Raw genomic sequence first — 19,760 nt, 5'->3', positions numbered from 1 at the left:
ATAAATGGCCGTGAGTCTTAAATTACATCAGAATAAAAAGTAAAAGCTTGTTTTCTTTTTAGGAGCAAGACAGAATCAAAGAGGTCCTCTCATCTGGTTGTTTTCATACTGGACTTTTAGCACTGGCCTCCCTCCCTCACCCTCAGCAGCCCACGGGCACCTCCTCACAGCTGGAGGGCCCTGGGGAATCTACCCCTTTGAGAGTGCTGTCCCAGTCCCTTCAGATTCCCGATGAGAAAATCAGAGCCCAAAGGGGTAAAGCACACCACTAGTTAGCAGCTATGGATAGGGACAGAAAGAGCCTGGGAGCCTTTCAGGACAGTTGCTTCTGTAAATCATTGTAAGTCCTAGCTCTTTAGCTAACACCATGGTTTCTCTTGTCAGACAAGGTGAGATTAATTCGACTGGAAATGCGTTTCTGTCCTCCTGAGTTCCCTTTCCGTGGAGACAGAGATGAGCTGTCCTTAGGGTGGGAGCAGTGAACAGGCGGGTTGGGTTGGGGGGCTGTTTCACGGTTCACCACCCAGCGCGGGGCACTCGCCTGGGAAGGCCACTCTAGGGCAGAGGACAGGAACTCAGGACCCCAGAGGAAGTCCCCTGCCTCCTTGCCAACTTGGCCTCCACTCCAGCCACCCGTGAGCCCCATAGCTGATCAGCTTTCGTCTTCCTTCCTTCCCATTCTGACCCAAGCCACAAAAGTATCGTTGGAAAACCTTGGGCATCTTGGACTTTACTTCCGAGGATAATATAATTGTAATAATCTTGTGTTTGTCTAGGGGTTTTTGGGTTGCAAAGCCCCGTCTCGTACGTTCCCGAAGATAGGCCCCACCCCCAGGCTATGACATAGGCAGACTGGTTTTATTTCTGCTCTGTAAGTAAGTGACATGACTTGTCCAAAGTTGTTGAGTTTGTATCAAGACGAGAGTCTGACCGCAGGTCTCCAGAATCCTGGGAGATGCTCTCTTTGTAGGAGAGGTCATGGGCATGGTAAAGCACCTGCATGCACTTGAAGATCAACAAACAGGTGTTACCATTATTGTGTTACTGTTATTCTCGTTAACATAGGCATGATCCTTGGCCACTTGTGATTTTGGCGCCTGAGGACTCCAAGACTTGGTCATTCTCCAGACTTCTCTAGGAGGTGGAAGTAACGGTTTGCTCTCTTCCTACACCTCCAAACGGTTGGGGCCTGAAGATGCCATATGGGGATCTGATGAGTAAGACTTAGATTTTCCTGAAAAGTCAAGCGAGTTGCCCGTGTGCCACATCCATAGAGATCTGTGTGACGACCAACTGGCAGGACAGCCGCCCTGGAGCTGCCTGGCCCGCCCAGGCTCCAGAGGGCTGTGTGTGAGCTGCCATGTTTATTTAGTGCCAGTTGTTGATGCCTTGCTTCTGCAGGGGAAGCTGGCTGCTTCCTTTCCCCTGGCATCCTCTTTGCCCTCCACAGGGTAGGACGTAACCTTTGCTGTCAATGTGGGGACTTTTAATGGATACTGATGCTGTCCTGTGCCCTCAACATTCTGCCTACTATCTGGGATATTGGAAAAATTGGTGCAATGCTCTAATGGTGAAAGGCTAAGCCTGTACTTAATCCTGTACTCACAGCTACTCCTCACCAAGGAAAATAATCTCCCAAGGATGGCGTTGATTTTTCACACCCAAAGGGACGTTTGGAAAGTAAACTGATGACCCAATTCAATACTGCTAATCATTCACACACACCTGCACCTAGCACCCGGTAGGCACTTACTAGATACTTGTCAAATAACCTTCTCTAGCAGTGGCTGGCTCTCAGTCTTTAGTGTACCTGCCAACATTAGGATCACCTGAAGGGCTTGTTGAAACATGCAGCTTGAGGCCTCACAGGGTTTCTGAATCATTTGGTCTGGGTAGGGGCTAAATAATTTCCACCAAGCTCCAGGTGGTGCTGGAGAAAACCATGGGCCAGAAGAGATGGGCAAAGGTTTTCTGTAAGGGCCAGATCACTAATAACTTAGGCTTTGTAGCCATATTTTAGGCTTTGTGGGCTCTGTCTACTCAACTCTGCCATTGTAGCCACAGAAAATATGTAAATGAACAAGCATAGCTGTGTTCCAATAAAACTTTATCTACAAAACAGGTAGTAGACTTGTTTTAAAAAATGTTGTGTTGGGGCGCCTGGGTGACTCAGTTGGTTGAGTGTCTACCTTTGGCTCAGGTCATGATCCTGGGGTCCTGGGATTGAGCCCCGCACCAGGAGGTTGCGGGGGGGGGGGGTCCCTGCTCAGCAGGGAGTCTGCTTCTCCCTCTGCTCTTCCCCCTTGCTTGTGCTGTCTCGTGCGTGTGTGCTCTCTCGCACACGTGCACACTCATGCGTGCGCGGGCACACTCTCAAATAAAATCTAAAAAAAATGTGTTAAAAGTATAAAACTTTGTTTAAAAAAAAGTTAATAGCCAAATCTTCATTCCGGGTGGATGTTTTTAAAGCTCTTGGATGGGAATCAGTGTTACAGATGCAGATACTGGTCAAATCCTATCTTGACTATTCACTGACCACATGACTTTGAAGGTCACTAATGTCTCTGTAGAACGAAAATAATCATACAATGAAAAATTGGGGGGAATGCTAACATTTATCAAGTCTGAATGGTGCTTACATGTTTTGTTTAATATCCCTATATTATTCTGCATGATTGAAATTTTCCAGGATTTTAAAATTCGTGACTTTAAGAAGTAATTACAGTTGACCCTTGAACAACATAGATTTGAAAGCATGGATCCACGTACACTTGGATTTTGTACGCTACATTAAATGTATTTTATGTTTTTCTTAACGTTTTTTCCTCTAGCTTACTTCATTATAAGACTACAGTATGTACTACATACAGCATACAAAATATGTGTTAATCGACTGTTTTATGTTCTCCGTAAGGCTTCCAGTCCACAGTAGGCTATTGGTAGTTAAGTTTTTGGGGAATCAAAAGTGATACGTGGATTTTCATCTCTGGGGGAATAGGTGTCGATGCCCTTAACCCCCGCATTGGTCAAGGGTCAACTGTATAATTCATTGGCATATGTGGCTTGGATATGAAACTTAGGTTTCAAAGTCAACCAAAAGATGAATTACCTTATAAAATCAAAATCACCTCTGAAATTCTCTCAAACCACGAGCACCTAGGCTCTTAGAAGGTCAAAAGCCAAGAGTAGCTTTCTTTGTGTATCTTTACACAAAAGAAACACTAGACTAAAGGAGAAGTCAGGCTCAACATGTCACAGTGGAGGTGTTAGTCTCATGCCCTTCACCAAAACCCTGCTCCTCTGTTGTCTTCCTTAATTCAGTTAATGGCAGCTCTGTATTTACGGCTGATTTGGGCCACAAAGAATGATTCAGGAGGAGGAATTTAATAAGGAAGTGTCCTGATATGGACTTGAGGAATGAAATTGTTTTATATTTCAAGCAGGACATAAAGGTCTTTTGGCTCAACCCTCCACTTTTGCATATTAGTAAACAGAGGTCCGAGAAACAGAGGCACTAATCGACATAGATGGACCCACCTAAGCATTTAGTAGGACTGACTTGTTTTGTCCTCATAACAGCCACGTAAGATAAGTGCTGTTAATGTCCCAGTCTACAGATGAGGCAGAAAGGATAAGTTATTTGTCCAAGGTCACGCTTCTGGGAGGTGGTAGCCATGGGACTGAACCCAGGCAATCTGACTACAGAGCCGTGCTCTTTGGTTACGACACTCTGCTGTGTATAATGTTTATTTCCTTATCTGTAATCTGTGAATTGATGAACAAAAAGGCTACTTGAGAGAAAGCTGTCTTGTACTTTCAGTAATTTGTATGTTATGCTAGGGAAGGTAATGAAATTGCAGCAGGGGGCTATGGGAAGTGTACTTTCAGTTTGTTTTCCAATTTTCACCTGATTTTCCTGGAGTTTGCCCATGCAAATGCATATGATGCTTTGGAAATAGTGCAGAAGCAGGAAGAGGTCTCTGTTGGTTTGGGTGCGTATGTGGTCTGAATACTATATTTCTAGAAAAATTGCCCAAAAGGAGATCACCCCAACTCTACTGAGCGGATCCAGGGTCACTCAGTTCAGCTTCAGAAATATGTCCTGATTTTGTGTCTATATGAACCTTGACACGGGGAGGGGGGGAGGTGGTAGGACCTGACCTTGGCTTAGTCCAAAGATCTGTTCCTTTGATGTTGGAATGAACAATGTGCTTCTTCTTCCTGCAGGACCCCAGAAGCAAGCACAAGTTTAAAATCCACACCTATGGAAGCCCCACCTTTTGTGATCACTGTGGGTCCTTGCTGTATGGACTTATCCATCAAGGGATGAAATGTGACAGTAAGTTTTTCTTTTCCAGTAGATGGTGAGGCTCTGCAGCTTATGCCCGGAGTTTACAGAGCACCTCAGCTTCACTACCCTTTCAACATCAACTCATCAATAAAAAGAACTCGTTCAAATATATACCACACCGAAAAAAGTGTAGGACCTCTCTACTGTCAAAGTACTAATTTATTAAACTCCTTACTTGCCAAATTGTGAACCAAAAACAAAAACAAAAACAAAAAAACAACCCCACCCAATTTATAAATGAAGTTAGTGCTGTCATGGGGTTTGTGTGTGTGTGTGTGTGTGTGTGTGTGTGTGTGTGTGTGTGTGTGTGTGGTAGAAATCTTCAGTCACTGTAAAATGCAGGCTAGTCCAACCCCAAAGCAAATGCCATGTGTTGAAAGAAGAATCCCCACCTCCAGATTCCACATTTGGTTAGGCTTCAAAATAAGCTAAGCAACCATAGTCATTATCTTCCTGTGTCTCTAATTAGTGGGTGGACTGTGGAAAAATCCAGTAGGCTCTCCTTAAAACTGAAACTACGATGAAAATAAAAATCAGACATCTGAAGTTCACAGCGCCCTCCTGCCTGTTTGTGGACAAACCGAATTTCTGTCAGTCCAGTTAGAGATGAAATCACTGAAGGCCGCGGACAAAAAGGCATCAGCCCCTCCATTCTCCCTTTTTTGCTCTGTGTGTATCATCATCTAGTAGCAGGTAGAAAGAAAAAGAACTCTGGAAACTCTTTGCTTTGATAATTCTTATGAGATTCCCCAGGCCATTTATGTGTTTAAATAAAGATGTATACTTTCAGGGCATAAAAAGGTAATTACTGAACCTGTTTTTCTAGTAGACAGGGAAGTGTTATGGAAATATCAATATGTTGCCATTATTAATTACTGCTATTTATGGCCAAAAGCTTTCTATGTGCATTCTACATGGAGCAAAGATGGCATGTATATAAGAACCAAGATTAAGTGAACATCGTAGAGCAGATGGATATTTCTCAGCACACAAGGGCCCTTCTAAGGGGACACCTTAGAAAGCTGTCCAATTTAATAGCCTAAACAAAACATTTGTGATGATCCAGGCCAGTCATTTTCTATGTTTTGAGAAACCCTCAGACTCCAAAGACATGGTTTTCAGGGGTTCTGCAAGTGCGAATCCTAAGTGCATTTGTAAATCTACTTTTGAACTCTTTTAAAACCATGGAACACATGTGAACCCTTGAATGTGTTACACACTCGAGCTTGACAAGTTGGAGGTGAAGGCAGAGACCCTGTTACCAGCTTCACTCGTTGGGCAGGACGTGTAATCACGTTTCTCCCGCCATTTCCACCTAACCGAGGAGTCCACCAGCTTGCACGTTGTTGGGCAGTGTTTACCATTTCTGCGAACTCTTCTGCAATGGGTCTATACAACTCTACCCAAGGACGGCAGTAAGTGCGTTGTCAGGGCGGGACTGAGACAGCTGGTTTCAAAATTTTGTTTGGGTCAGAGGGCTTTATTGGTGATCCGTGCATGTCTTTGTAATAAATAAATGGTATCAGTTCGCATTTATTAACTAAGTTTTTGCTGATGAAGTAACACTCATCTGGTTTATATGTTAGGATGCTGCTTAAGAGTTTGTTTGAAAAATGGGTTCCATTACTAAAAAAAAAAAAAAAAAAAAAAAAAATGTTGAAAACCGCTGACCCGGACCAGTGCTTTTTGTTTTGTCTTTTGTTTTAAACTCTTTTCCTCGGAGTCATAGGGCTTCAGGGGCTGCTGCCCATGCTCTTTAAGGGAGGCAGATAAGCAGATGGGTGCCAGGAGCCCAACCCCTTCACTTCACTCCTGCAGACAGGGAACCTCTCCCTGTGCCTTCACACGTTGCAGGGTTAGAATACCATATACAGCTCTGCTTGGTAGGGGAAAGACGTGAGCAGCCCCTTGTCCAGACCAGCCTCTTGGTTTGCAGAGCAGGAGACGGAATCAGAGAGAATGTTTGAGCTTCCCAAGATTGAAAAGCCGCTCGTGGTGCAGCCAAGACAAGAATTCCACCCAGGGTGCTCCTGCCTCCCATGCTCCCCTCCCCGTGGCGCTTCTCCTTCGCAGAGAGGCTGGCATTAATTTCTTTGAAGTTGCAATTCTGCCCCAGCACTTCAAGATAGGAGTTGGTGAACACACCTCCTGTCAACGGCCCACCTTGTCAAGAAGCCCTTATATGGGCTGCGTCGAGGTGGTGCACGATTTGGAACGTTAGCTTTGGAAATAGAAACCTAAACAGAATCCACATGTGTGAAGCAGCGGATTGTTCTTTCCTCATTGTGTGCATTATCCTGCTTCCCGTATCGAATCATAGCAAATATACGTTATTTGCGATGCTTTTTGCAATTTACTTCACCACGTTAAACACTAAAAAACACTCGTTTGAGCGTGAAGGGTCCACCTTGAAGGTTATGGAAGAGCCTCGTAGCATCCCGTCGAGGGTGTGTGAGGATTCCCCGTGGCCATGGCCCCTTTGGGAAGCCAGAAGGTACAAGGACAGTAGGGCTGGAACACCTACACAGAATCTTATGTTTGTATTCACGCAGGGTTCTCTTTAGGGTTTCTTTGGTTCACTGCGCTGAGACTATTTTTTCCTCCCTGTCTCACCCATGTAATGTCAGGTGGTAATGAATGGCTTATCATGCCAGGTGTGTATTTGTTTTACTTAGAATAATATTTAAATATTTGAAGACCGGTTTAAAATCTCAAATACAAGTTCTTAAAAAAAAAAAAAAGCAATGTACTTAAGCCTTCTTGAAAAGACAGAGTTAACTAAGGAAAGAAATTTTATGAATTTCCTGTACTCGATCCACAGAGTCTTAGTCTTCCTGAATGGTAAGCTCAGAAGGGCATAAGAAATTCCTTGGCAAAAAAATAGCCTCTGTTCAAAATTTGCATATAATTTGCCTCTGCATACATGAGATATTTATTAGCCTGTGCTTTGTATGCATTTACCTGTGTGAATTTTGGTAGTGTTAAATATTTGAAGCATGGAAGAGCAGGCCCAGGGGGATTTTGCTTCACTTACGACTGGACAAATATCGCACAGATATTTTAAGGATATTGTCATTCACATGAAGCCTGTGTTATAAGGACATCTGCTAACAGTTCTCCGTGTCACCAAAAACATTATAGCAAAGTATCGAGTTAGAGGGTAGCTCATTTTCACTTGTGCTCACACACCACAACACTGAGGAAGCGGTGGCTTGAGCCCATCTGTCAGCCTCACCCCTCACTTTCCCGATTCCACAGCCTGTGACATGAATGTGCACAAGCAGTGTGTGATAAACGTGCCCAGCCTCTGCGGGATGGACCACACGGAGAAGCGGGGCCGGATCTACCTGAAGGCGGAGGTCACCGATGAGAAGCTCCATGTCACTGGTAAGGCGTGCTCACTACGCAGCTTCTCCGTGGGCATTCGGGTCGAGGCCAGGTTGATGCCGAGGCAGGGGCTCATCATTGTCCTTGGGGCCGCTCAGACTCAGAGCCACCGATTTCCCATGGACGCGTCTCCCCAGAGACTGCTCTGTACACCGACCTCCCAGCTACTCCAGTAGAGTCCTAACTGCCCTGTGGGTTGGGGTCTGATGGCCTGGCCGGCGTGTTGTCCCCTGGTGCTGGGGGGTGGGGTGCGGTGGGGTGGGGGGGTGGGAAGCAGGGACGGACTGACGCTGTCGGTGGGGTCTGCTCTGTCCTCCGGGCCGGCAGCCAGGGCCCCAGCCTTATGCTCGTTCTCTTCTCTGCTGAGGCTCCCACCTGGTCAAAGTCCTGTATGGGGGGTCAGGGAGCATGCAGCTTGGGAGGAAATGACCAGAAAGCAGTATGCGGCAAGGGATTCGGAAGCAGAAAGTTAGAAGGCCTGTTGGCTAAACACTTCCCTGTTTTTTCTCTGCTATCAAGCTGCTGCTGTGGGCAGTATAATAGACCTCACGGGGGACCGGTTGGAGCTTAATGGTGAGGGGCAGAGCTCACTGCTAGGCAAGAATGCTCTGGCGAGAGTTTCTAAAGGCTCAGCCCTTGTTCATGTTGTTTCTGAATACAGCAAAGCACACTGGACCTGCGCCGTGCCTTCTCCCATAATAAAAGCCGCAACCATACAGTGCTGCTTGAGTTTTCCACGGTCTTCTCTGAGCTTCAGGAAGCTCACAGTCCCAGACGCCCCAGGCCCTGTGGGGGCATATGGTACACGGACGAGGAAGGTCAGGTCCCATCCTGCAGCACAGTGAGGAGTGTTGTCCTGGGACCCGTATGCTTTTTGCCCCGCCATGGCCAAGAGTTGAACTCGATTCACGACTCTGTAGAATCAGCCTAGGAGACAGCACCCTTCACTGAGGTAGACATAGATCTTCCACACGTGAAAGCCAACGAATCTAACTTAGAGCAACGGTCTAGGCCAGGCATCTTGGGAATCCATCTAAAGTGCTTTGCATAGATACGGCTCCGCCCTGTGGATATGAATCCAGCAAGAGTTTAATAACAGTGGCAACAGCAGCCGACACGAGCGGTCCCCACAAAAGGGGCACTTTCTGAGCACGTTGCGTAGTTAACTTCTCTAAACCTAGCTGGAAGTTTACTTTATTATCCTTACTTTAGAGATGAAGGCACCAAGAAATTATGTGGCTGGCCCAAAGTCAAGCAGGTGGTACATTTAATAGTTAAATGTTTAATTGCTAATAAGTAGAGACAGTATGGGTAAGAACTGGAACGTTGTCTTAGTTCTGGATGCTGTCGTAAATACTATAGACCGGGTGGCTTAAACACAGACATTTATTGATCACCGTTCTGGAAGCTGGGAAGTCTGCTGATTTGGTTCCTGGTGAAGACTCTCCTTTTTGGTTCGTAGGTGGTTGTCTAGCTGCATCCTCACTTGGGGATGGAAAGAGAAAGGAAGCAAGCGCTTTGGTGTGTCTTTTATAAGAGCACCAATCCCATCACGAGGGCCCCACTGTCAGGACTTAATTATTTCCCCAAGGCCCCATATTGAAGGGGCCAGGGGTTCCCATTACCTTAGGGGTTAGGGGCTCAACATACAAATTCTGGGAGGACACATAATTCAGTCCATAGCAAATCTATGTTTAAAATATGGTTGTTATTTGTGTGAAGGAAATGTAATCCTAAGTATGGAAAGCAAAACTCAAGGAAGTAACTAATAGGTAATCATTTGTATTAAACTTCTAATTTAGAGTAATTTTAGATTATCAGAATCAGAATTAACTTTGATGTAGTGAGAACACAAATATAAATAATAAACCATAACAAGTAGAGCTCATGGTACAAGTAAAAAAAAAAAAATTTGGAAGTAGTACAGGGTTCCCTTTGCCCAGTCCTCCTGCCCCCAGTATTAATATTCCTTTATATCCATGGGGTAAGTATCAAGGTAGACACATTTTTATTTTTTTTTATTTTTTAAATTTTTTATTTTATTTTATTTTTTATTTATTTATTTATTTATTTATTTGAGGGAGAGGAGTGAGAGAGAGCATGAGCTGGGGCTAGGGGCAGACACCGCCCCCACCCCACCCCACCCTGAGCTGAGCAGGGAGCCCGGTGCAGGACTCGATCCCAGCACCCCAGGATCCTGACCTGAGCGAATGCAGATGCTTAACCGACTGAGCCACCCAGGTGCCCCTCAAAGTAGATACATTTTTAAATAGTACCTGGAAAATTTGTAAAAAAAAAAAAAAAAAAAGTATCTGTGTACCTGTAGTTGTCACTAGAAATTATTTTAAAGAGCCAAAGAGAAGATATCAGACTTCTCTTAATCCAGTATGAAAAGACTGCCGGGGATACAAAGCAAAGCAGAAGCTGCCGACAACTCCCTCTCCTGCATGACCTGCCCAGCCTCCTAAACCAATAGTTCAGGCACAGATTTGTCGGGATGCACGTTTTCAATAACAATAGCTACCACGCATTGAGTACTTGGTATGTACTTACTGTTCATGAGACTGGACCTTTCTTTGTGCTAAGTGCTTTTTATTCCTTGTTTCATTGACCCCTCAAACAATGCCATAAAGTGCTATTATTATCCTCAATTTTGAGATGTGCAAGTGAGCTGAGAGAAAGGAAGACATTGTTCCAAGTTATAAGGTAGAAAGCGATGGTGCTGGAGCTTGAGTCCACGTCTGACCCTTGCTTTCAGTCCCGAGGCTGTGAACCTCCCCATTCTCTCATTAATTAAAGTCTTCTTTTGAATAAATAGCAAACCCATAAATATTCACCAAACCCCTGTTCAGCGCTCCACAGGTTCTGTGAGGGTACAGAAGGTCCCAATGAGAGACTAAAACCAGGGGAGCATAAAAGGAACTCATGAAGGAATTAATGGACAATCCAAGTGCATGCAAAATTAAATGCTTGATTAGGTGGTGCTAAACGGTAATCATGGAGAAGGGAACTGAGAACCGCAGATATTTGAGAGGCAGAGGAAGAAGAGTTCCAGTAAAGGGCCCAGATGGAATGGCGGAAGCAGCCTGGCTTTAATGAGAATGCAGGTATAAACAATGAACCATAACGAGCAGAGCTTATGTCCAAATGCAAGTGATATCTTCGAAAATGCACTTAACCCCTGAGCAGCTGTGTTGATGGTTAGATTAGCTCAGCTCCATTTTACCTGTGCAGAATCACTCAAATTGAACATAATTCCCAAGGTAAGGTAAATAAAAGTAAGTAAAAAGTAAAGTAAAACAGAAATCTTTTGAAATCAGAGATGAGTTTCGTTTCTAGATCAGTATAGTATTTATGGGAAAGGCCTCCGTTTTAGTGGTATATTTTTATTTTTTTGCCTCTGGGCAGTGGTGCTGATATCTGAACAGTGTCATTTTTATTTCTTTCAATATGCGATTTTAATAGGTTTTCTACATTCTTGGTGCTTTTTTATTTGGTGTTTGGAGGAATGGTAAAAAAAAAATTCCCTCATGGGAACAAATTTTCAATTTAATGTTATAAGTAAATGGAAGAAATATCATGCTTTACAGCTGCTCCAGGAACACATGTCTCCCACAAATAGATTATTCTGCAGAGGAGTCTCATTTTTCTCAAATACTCTGGGTGGTTAATTTGGCTTGGAAATTGAAGTTCTCCTGCGAGTTCTGAGGGGGAGGGGAAGGCTCGGGGCAGGATCTGAGTCTCCTTGCAGCAGATGGGTCTGCCTTCTAGGGCGGTTTGCAATTTGGTGCCCGAGTCTCACCACCCCAGCCATCGAGACTGGTCGTCATGGTGTTGTGATGAAGCAATAATATTCCCTCTGTGTGTTTTTCCATCTTGTGAGCGTAGAGCCTACACAGTCAAGGCGATGAGACTCAGCTTTGGGTAACAATCATTGATTCTTCGATTCACCCACTCATTATACACTTATTGAGCATGTCTTCGGCTCTCTCAAGGTGCCAAGGAAGCAAAGATAATTAAGACATGGCCCCTATTGTGGAATGTGTGGTCTTTGTGGGGTGGGGGGGGCAGTAGGGGGATGGATTAAGACATAAAAAAGGGACGACCGGGTGCGTATGCCAGGTGCCTTTATTTATTTTTCTTTTTTTTTTATTATGTTATGTTAGTCACTATACAATACATCATTAGTTTTTGATGTGGTGATCCACAATTCATTGTTTTGCCAGGTACCTTTAAGTGCGGGGGGAGCTGGGGTGAGAGGTGCATCACCTACCCTGCAGAAGCTGCAGACGGCTCCGTGTAGCCAGTGACAGGGAAGCTCGGAGGACATTTCAGATAAAGATGCAACGCCGGGGAAGGGCATGGTGTGTTTAGGAAGCTCGCACAGCCCAGGACTCAGGGAATTTGGAGTGTGAGGTGGGGGGAGAGCCAGAGCGAAATTTCTTTCCGTTTTCAAGGAATCCGGGCTATAGTCCTCATAGTTCACAGATTGTACGGTTCTTAGGGGTCATGTAGTAAGGTTAAATATCTCTTTTTCAAACAGGAGGATTTTAAGTTCCAATCGGTTGTGTTTGCAAGGATAGAGCATCAGTCTTCTAGCCTGAACTCCGGGCCTCACCTCGAGGTTCACAGTGACCCTTGACTTTTCTTTGTCACTGCTGGGAAAGGGGGCAGAGCAGGTAGCCCACTACTGATTGCCTAAAAGCTTTATAGGGATGCTTTTCCCAATGGCAGACAGGCTTGTGGAATATAATAATCAGTGTGGGGCTGCCAGCAAGGAGCTGGACCTAGCTGCTTGCTTAAAGGAAAAGGTATTACTCAGAGGTAATTTCTATGAAATAAAATCTTGGCTGTGGGGTTTGGATCAAGCTCGGGCACATGGCAGGTGATGCAGCTGATGTAGCTGGTCTGTGGGTTGGGATAGAGGAGGTCAGCAAGAAGCTGCTTACCTCGAGTATGTCTGGATTGTCCATTATTGGGGATACTACATTTGATCATCTAGTTAGTTCAGGTATTTTCATCAGATCCCTCCACTACAAGGGTGCCCTTTTCTGTTTATAAATAATAAGGAATCTGGGTGTCATACTTGGAGACCAGCAACCTTCCACCCAGTGGTTTTAGCATCCATGGATGGGTTGTAATCAATTATTACATTGATGGTTGCACAATGTGACTTTCTAATTCTGTAGTTCCTTCTATGATAATTTTCTGGCATTCATCTGAAAGAAAAACTTTTCCTTTACCTCTCTCCTACATTTTTTTAAAGTGGGCTCCACACTGAGCGTGGAGCCCAATGGGGCTTGAACTCATGACCCTGACATCAAGACCTGAGCAGAAATCAAGAGTCAGATGCTTAACCGACTGAGCCACCCAGGGTCCCCTCCCCTACATTTTTAAAAGTAGCAATTTGGGCTCATGAATTCTTTCCTACTGTCAATTTATGTTCAGATTGTTCAAAATACAGCCAGTGGGAGCCCCTTCAAACTGGCTCTGTGTCCTTTTGACATAACCCGCCAGGTTTTTTGTTTGTTTGTTTTTTTCTTTTTAGCACTTCATTTCTTTCTGGAACAGAAGAGCCCACCTTGCACTTAATATCTTGGAGTAGCCCTGGGTATTTTTTTTTTTTAACTGGGAAATAAGAATCCGTGATCTGGGTGCTGGGGTGCTCATTGCTTCCAGGGTGCTACTCTTTCTCAGCTCTTGCAGTAGACAGAGGTAATGACTCCACACTGGTGCTTCCAGTTCTGATCGTAGCTCAGACTGAAAGGGTAGACCTCCTAATGTGATGTAATAGAAGGTACATGATATTGCCTATCAAGTATTCTTGCCAAAATCTTATAACCTGAATCTAATCATGAGAGGGGGAGGGGGAAGCAGATAAATCCAGATATTGGGACATGCTGCTTGTTAACCAGTCTGGACTTTTCAAAAATGCCACCGTCCCAAGAAACAAAAACGGTTCTTGAGTAAAGGAATGCGGAGAAATGGCAACCAAGTGCAACCTGTAATACTTGATTGGATCCTGGATCTAAAAAAGACAACTATACAGGGCTTTGGGTGACAGTGGGGGGCTGAGGTGGGGAATGTGAATCTGGATGGTATTTTAGATAATGTTTTTATATCAGTGTGAAATTTCTGGATGGTAATGGCGATGTGCTTTTGAAGGGCAGTGCTGATGTCTGCAACTCACCTACAAATGGTTTGGTAAAAACAAAAAAACAAAACTGAAAATACATGTAGGTACGACACAGAAAGCTTGTGTGGCAAAATGTTCATAGTGAATCTAAAATGGATGGATGGATGGATGGATAGATGAATGGATGGATGGATCGATCGATTGATTGATCAAGAATCTAGGTGAAGGGTATATAGGTATTTGATGTACTGTTCTTTCCACTACACTGTTGGTTTGGTTTGAAATTGTTTAAACCAAACCTCCAGAATGTCAGGCAATGATAAATTGGAACTTTTTATTGCTGTCCGTAGAGATCACTCTCAGCTAGAAGGAAGCCCCAAGGTGAGCTAACATCGGAGCTCCCGATGGGGATGCTAGTGGACTGCCAACCAGTCAAAACACAAGCAGCAAATGTGGAAAAGGAGACATGAGAGCAAACCAGAGAAGCTGCTGGTGTTTCTTGAGTGCCTAGGTCCTATGAGAAGAGAACCCAACATCCACTTCAGTACCTTCTGTGTACCAGGCCCTGGTTGGGAGCCTTTCTATATATTAATGTTGTGATATATTCATCACAGCAATGTTTCAAGAAAAGGGCTATCATTATCGTCATTGTGTAACCAAGGAAGCAGACTGGAAGAGCTCCCAGGCCTGCCCAAGGTCATACAGCTGCTAAGTGGAGAACACTCCACCCCCAGCGCCCAGGCACGTGCCTCCCACTCTCTCCCGCAGCCGACCCCTGGCCCTGCCGAAGGAAGCTTGTATGCTAGCACAGATGTGGCCCATACTGGTGCTCGGGTGTTTGCAATTTCACATTTCCGTCCTGCAATTAACAGGTGAGACTGCTGTGTGCTGGTCCTGCGGCCCCTGTAATTACTACGGGGCCATTGACACCCTTGCAAGTGAGGGTCAGTCTCATTCCCCCAGCCTCCATCCCCCAGGGCTTAGATAATGGCTGGAAATAAACATGGCAGCAGGAGGGGTGCCTGGGTGGCTCAGTTGGTTAAGCGACTGCCTTCGGCTCAGGTCGTGATCCTGGGGTCCCGGGATCGAGTCCCGCATCGGGCTCCCTGCTCAGCAGGGAGTATGCTTCTCCCTCTGACACTCCCCCCTCTCATGCTCTCTCTCTCTCATTCTCTCTCTCTCACATAAATAAATAAAGTCTTTAAAACAAAGAAACATGGCAGCAGGGAATCTGGGCTGAAAAAGAATTAAAGTGGGCAAAGAAGGATGGAAACAAATACCCCCTCGGGATGTGTTCTGATGGTGCACGAGTCGGCCAGACGTGGGTCCTGCCCCCGGCCTTTCTCACTCTGCCACCCCCAGCATTTCCTTACTGGCTCTGGTTCTTTCCTGTTGCAGACCCATCCTCCCTCTCCCAGTCCCACAGTCTTGGAAGAACCCATCTCTGGCAGTTACCTGCCTTGAGTTTGCTGGTGCTTAACATTTACAAAAGAGTTTGCAAAAGAAAACAGGCACAATCTCTAAGCTAAAAACGAGTAGTAGCATGCTTATACCAGAAGAGCGCCCACAGGTTGCCCCATTCCAATGGGTATGCTTCTTGGCATGTTTTCAAGGAATTTATCTACTTTGTCTTCTTCCTTGATGGGCGATTCCTAAACATCAGGTGTCCCATGTCTGTGTGTCACCCCTTTAGCAGCCAGTACCTTGCCTGCCCCCCAGGTCTTATTCCTGACGCCTCACCCCCACCCCTTGACACTCTGTTCCAATTGTCAAGAAAGCTATGTGCTGTTTGCCCAGTGGGCAGGCTGTTTCCCACCTCCTCACCTTTGTTTATGCCGTGTCCCCCACTCCCTCGGGAACATCTTTTTTTTTTTTAATCTTTAAATTTTTATTGTTATGTTAATCACCATACATTACATCATTAGTTTTTGATGTAGTGTTCCATGATTCGTTGTTTGTGCATAACACCCAGTGCTCCACGCAGAACGTGCCCTCTTTAATACCCATCACCAGGCTAACCCATCCCCCCACCCCCCTCCCCTCTAGAACCCTCAGTTTGTTTTTCAGAGTCCATCTGAAGATTAATCTCAAGAAACAAACTGAGGGTTGCTGGAGTGGTGGGGGGTGGGAGGGAGGGGGTGGCTGGGTGATAGACATTGGGGGGGTATGTGCTATGGTGAGCGTTGTGAATTGTGCAAGACTGTTGAATCACAGATCTGTACCTCTGAAACAAATAATGCAACATATGTTAAGAAAAAAGAAAAAGAAGAAGATAGCAGGAGGGGAAGAATGAAGGGGAGTAAGTCAGAGGGGGAGACGGACCATGAGAGACGATGGACTCTGAAAAACAAACTGAGGGTTCTAGAGGGGAGGGGGGTGGGGGGATGGGTTAGCCTGGTGATGGGTATTAAAGAGGGCACATTCTGCGTGGAGCACTGGGTGTTATGCACAAACAATGAATCGTGGAACACTACATCAAAAACTAATGATGTAATGTATGGTGATTAACATAACAATAAAAAATTTAAAAAAATTCCTCATATCAGTGAGGTCATATGATACATGTCTTTCTCTGATTGACTTATTTCACTCAGCATAACACCCTCCAGTTCCATCCACGTTGTTGCAAATGGCAAGATCCCATAGCTCTTGATGGCTGTATAATATTCCATTGTATATATACACCACATCTTCTCTATCCATTCGTCTGTCAATGGACATCTTGGCTCTTTCCACAGTTTGGCTATTGTGGACATTGCTGCTATAAACATTGGGGTGCATGTACTCGGGAACATCTTTTTAACACTCTGCTCCAGATACCTTCAGGAAGCCTCTCCTCGAATTTTATAGCTTACCTAAAATCGACCACATTTCCCGCCACACCATTTATAATGTCTATAGTATGATTTCATGTATGTTTATCTGCATGTTAATGTCCCTCTAGCAGACCGTCAGCCCTTCCAGGACAGAGATGGTGTCTTACCTCTCATATCCGGCCCAGCACCTCGAATTTGTGCCCTAGTGTGTTTGTTGAGCAGATTATGATGATAGAAGTCCCTAGTAGGCACAGAATTTAAAAATTCACTTGGCTTTATACCACGTACTCTTATATCAGGTCCAAGCAACTCTTCCCATTTTGGCCTTATGTCTGGGTCAAGTTAAAATGATCCTAATTTGTGAAGCCATGTGATTTTTGGGATCCTTCAGAAAAACACGTATCAGCCAAGAAAGAGGTTCATCCTCTCCAAAGAAACACATCATTATTTACATCCCGACTGTGGTACCTCATTCTGGCTGGTCTATGGCCAAGCTCAATGTCAAGTGTGTCCTAACTAGCAGCCGGCTCTCTTGCCAGGTTCTCTGTGCAGTGGCTCAGACATAGGTTTCCACGCTGGCTGCTTAGTCACTGGATATCCATGGGAGGCAGCAAGACTGAGGCAAAGGGCAAAATCCATATGGCATTTTCTTAATGCAGTGTGTGCCTTTGTCTTAAAATACGCTGGTATCCAAGCTCAGAGTGACGTGGCTTCTGTGTCTCCTGCTTAAGATGATCTTAAGCCCCTGGATTCTTGACAGGGACCTCAGTCATCCAGTCACTTTGGCATCAATGGTTCCTGCCATGGAAATGCATTTTTTTTTAATTTTTTTTATGTTATGTTAGTCACCATAAAATACATCATTAGTTTTTGATGTGGTGATCCATGATTCATTGTTTTCGTATAACACCCAGTGCTCCATGCAGTACATGCCCTCCTTAATACCCATCACTGGGCTAACCAATCCCCCCTCCCCCCTCCCCTCTAAAACCCTCAGTTTGTTTCTCAGAGTCCATAGTCTCTCATGGTTCATCTCTCCCTCCAATTCCCCCCCCTTTTTTCTCCCTTCCTTCTCTTAATGTCCTCCATGCTGTTCCTTATGTTCCACAAATAAGTGAAACCATCTGATAATTGACGTTCTCAGCTTGACTTATTTCACTTAGCATCATCTCCTCCAGTCCCATCCATGTTGATGTAAAAGTTGGGTATCCATCCTTCCTGATGGCTGAGTAATATTCCATCGTATATACGGACCACATAATCTTTAAAATTGACAAGGCAAGAAACAACAGATGTTGGAGAGGTTGTGGAGAAAGGGGAACCCTCTTACACTGTTGGTGGGAATGCAAGTTGGTACAGCCACTCTGGAAAACAGTGTGGAGATGCCTCAGAAAATTAAAAATACAGCTACCCTATGACCCAGCAATTGCACTCCAGGGTATTTACCCCAAAGACACAGATGTAGTGAAAAGAAGGGCCATATGCACCCCGATGTTCATAGCAGCACTGTCTGCAATAGCCAAACTGTGGAAAGAGCCGAGATGCCCTTCAACAGATGAAAATGCATTCTTTTTTTTTTTTTTTTTTTGGATTCTTAAAGATGGGCTTTGAACGCCTGCATTCCTGGGAAGAGAGTGGGGGGAGAAAAAAAAAGAAACAATTCTGGGGCTTCTTTCAAGATCACTCCATTAGCATACAGGGACATTGACCTTGACTGAGCGGGTGTCATTCTTGTGCAGGATTTTAATTGCTTCTAATTATAGGATTATCATTTAAGCACAAGATTAATTGCCATAAAATTATTGCAGGGAACTTGATCTTCTAGAAAGTAAATGTATTCACCAAGTGAAGAATCTCTCAGAAGCTTGCAGATGATATCTTTTTAATCACGTCACGGAAACTTTTTTTTTTTTAACTCTTTGAGGGGGAGGGGAGATGTTAAGGGAATCAAAGAATAGCAGATAAATGCCCCCTTGGGATTCCTCCCACCGCCCCACGAAAAGGTTGGAAAACTTGAGCATTCAGTGTTCATTTGGTTCACCAGTGGAAATGTCCCAAAATAAATGCAGAGATTTTTCCTCCTTTGATCCATTTCATCTTCACAGGTGGATAAGAGTTGTCCACTAAAAAGCTAGAAGAGGCAGATGCTGCCTTTCGGTCCCTTCCAGACACTAACATTCTTTTTCAAATGTTTTGAATCTCCAGTTCATGTGTATACACCTGCTCTGGTTATTAGCACCAAAATGGTGCTGAGAAACATCAATGTTCATCTCAGCTTCTAGGCATTTCCACTTGGAAAAAAAATGCAGATTTCCTGAGAAAATAGGAGTTAAGTTAGCTCCTAGGGTTCTTCTAAAATATCCCCATTTGAATAAGGTAGGGAATGGCCACCTGCGGAAGGTCTGCACCAGAGTGTCCCCCCACAGGGGACTATCTCAACTGAGGAGAACAGTAGCTGTATGTTACCACCCATTTTCCTTGGCAATTAATGCAAGTTTTGTGGTTAATTAAAGACAGTCAGGGTCCTTTTTAAAACCAAGTCAAGCCTTTTTTCCTAGAATAATGAAGCAAGAACAGATGCAAGGCAAACTTCCTATAAAAGTGTTCAAGGTGGGGGTGCTGAATTTGGGGTAAGTTACGTTGAAGAAAGTGTCGCTTCACCAGCTTCGACCCACTGGAGGCAGGGAATGTAATCAAAAGCGTGCCTACTTTGCTGAACACCCAGTGGGAAGGTGGCGAGCGGAGGACTCTTGTTCTGGAAAATACCACACTGACATCTCCTTCCCCTTGAGTCGCTCTTGCCTGCAGCCAACCACAGCGGGAGCGAAGGGTGGGCAGGATGTGGTTCTTTGGCTTTGTATTGCTGCTCTCAGTTCATGGGCTGCCTGGGTGGGTACCTGCAGAAGAACTCTTGTGGGTAGTTATCTGCCCACAAGGCCAGAACGTGTGTGCACCACGCATTTTAACCAGCACAGTGCAGCCTCATAGGTCTTACTAATACCCGGCTTCTCTGGATGACCCTGAAGCCTATTTCAGTCCCCTAACCCCCTCTCCCATGAGAGCAGGGACT

At 44.9% G+C, this 19,760-nt stretch overlaps 1 protein-coding gene across 4 annotated transcripts in view; it reads left to right on the top strand.

Annotated features, from left to right (window-relative positions):
- PRKCA (protein kinase C alpha) overlaps nt 1–19,760 on the top strand; it is a 392,291-nt gene that overhangs the window by 260,937 nt on the left and 111,594 nt on the right. For 3 of the 4 annotated variants that reach the window (XM_027625640.2, XM_035724576.1, XM_035724575.1), the window contains 2 exons: nt 4,228–4,339; nt 7,610–7,738. In XM_027625640.2, the coding sequence (XP_027481441.1) occupies nt 4,228–4,339; nt 7,610–7,738 (241 nt within the window). The remainder of the gene's footprint in view (nt 1–4,227; nt 4,340–7,609; nt 7,739–19,760) is intronic. The other variant, XM_027625641.2, reaches the window with a different exon arrangement.

The sequence above is a fragment of the Zalophus californianus genome, chromosome 16 (genome assembly GCF_009762305.2).
Source record: "Zalophus californianus isolate mZalCal1 chromosome 16, mZalCal1.pri.v2, whole genome shotgun sequence".
NCBI classification, from domain to species: domain Eukaryota; kingdom Metazoa; phylum Chordata; class Mammalia; order Carnivora; family Otariidae; genus Zalophus; species Zalophus californianus.
The sequence above is the reverse complement of the archived record's forward strand: the minus strand, read 5'-3'. Positions and strand labels throughout refer to the sequence as shown.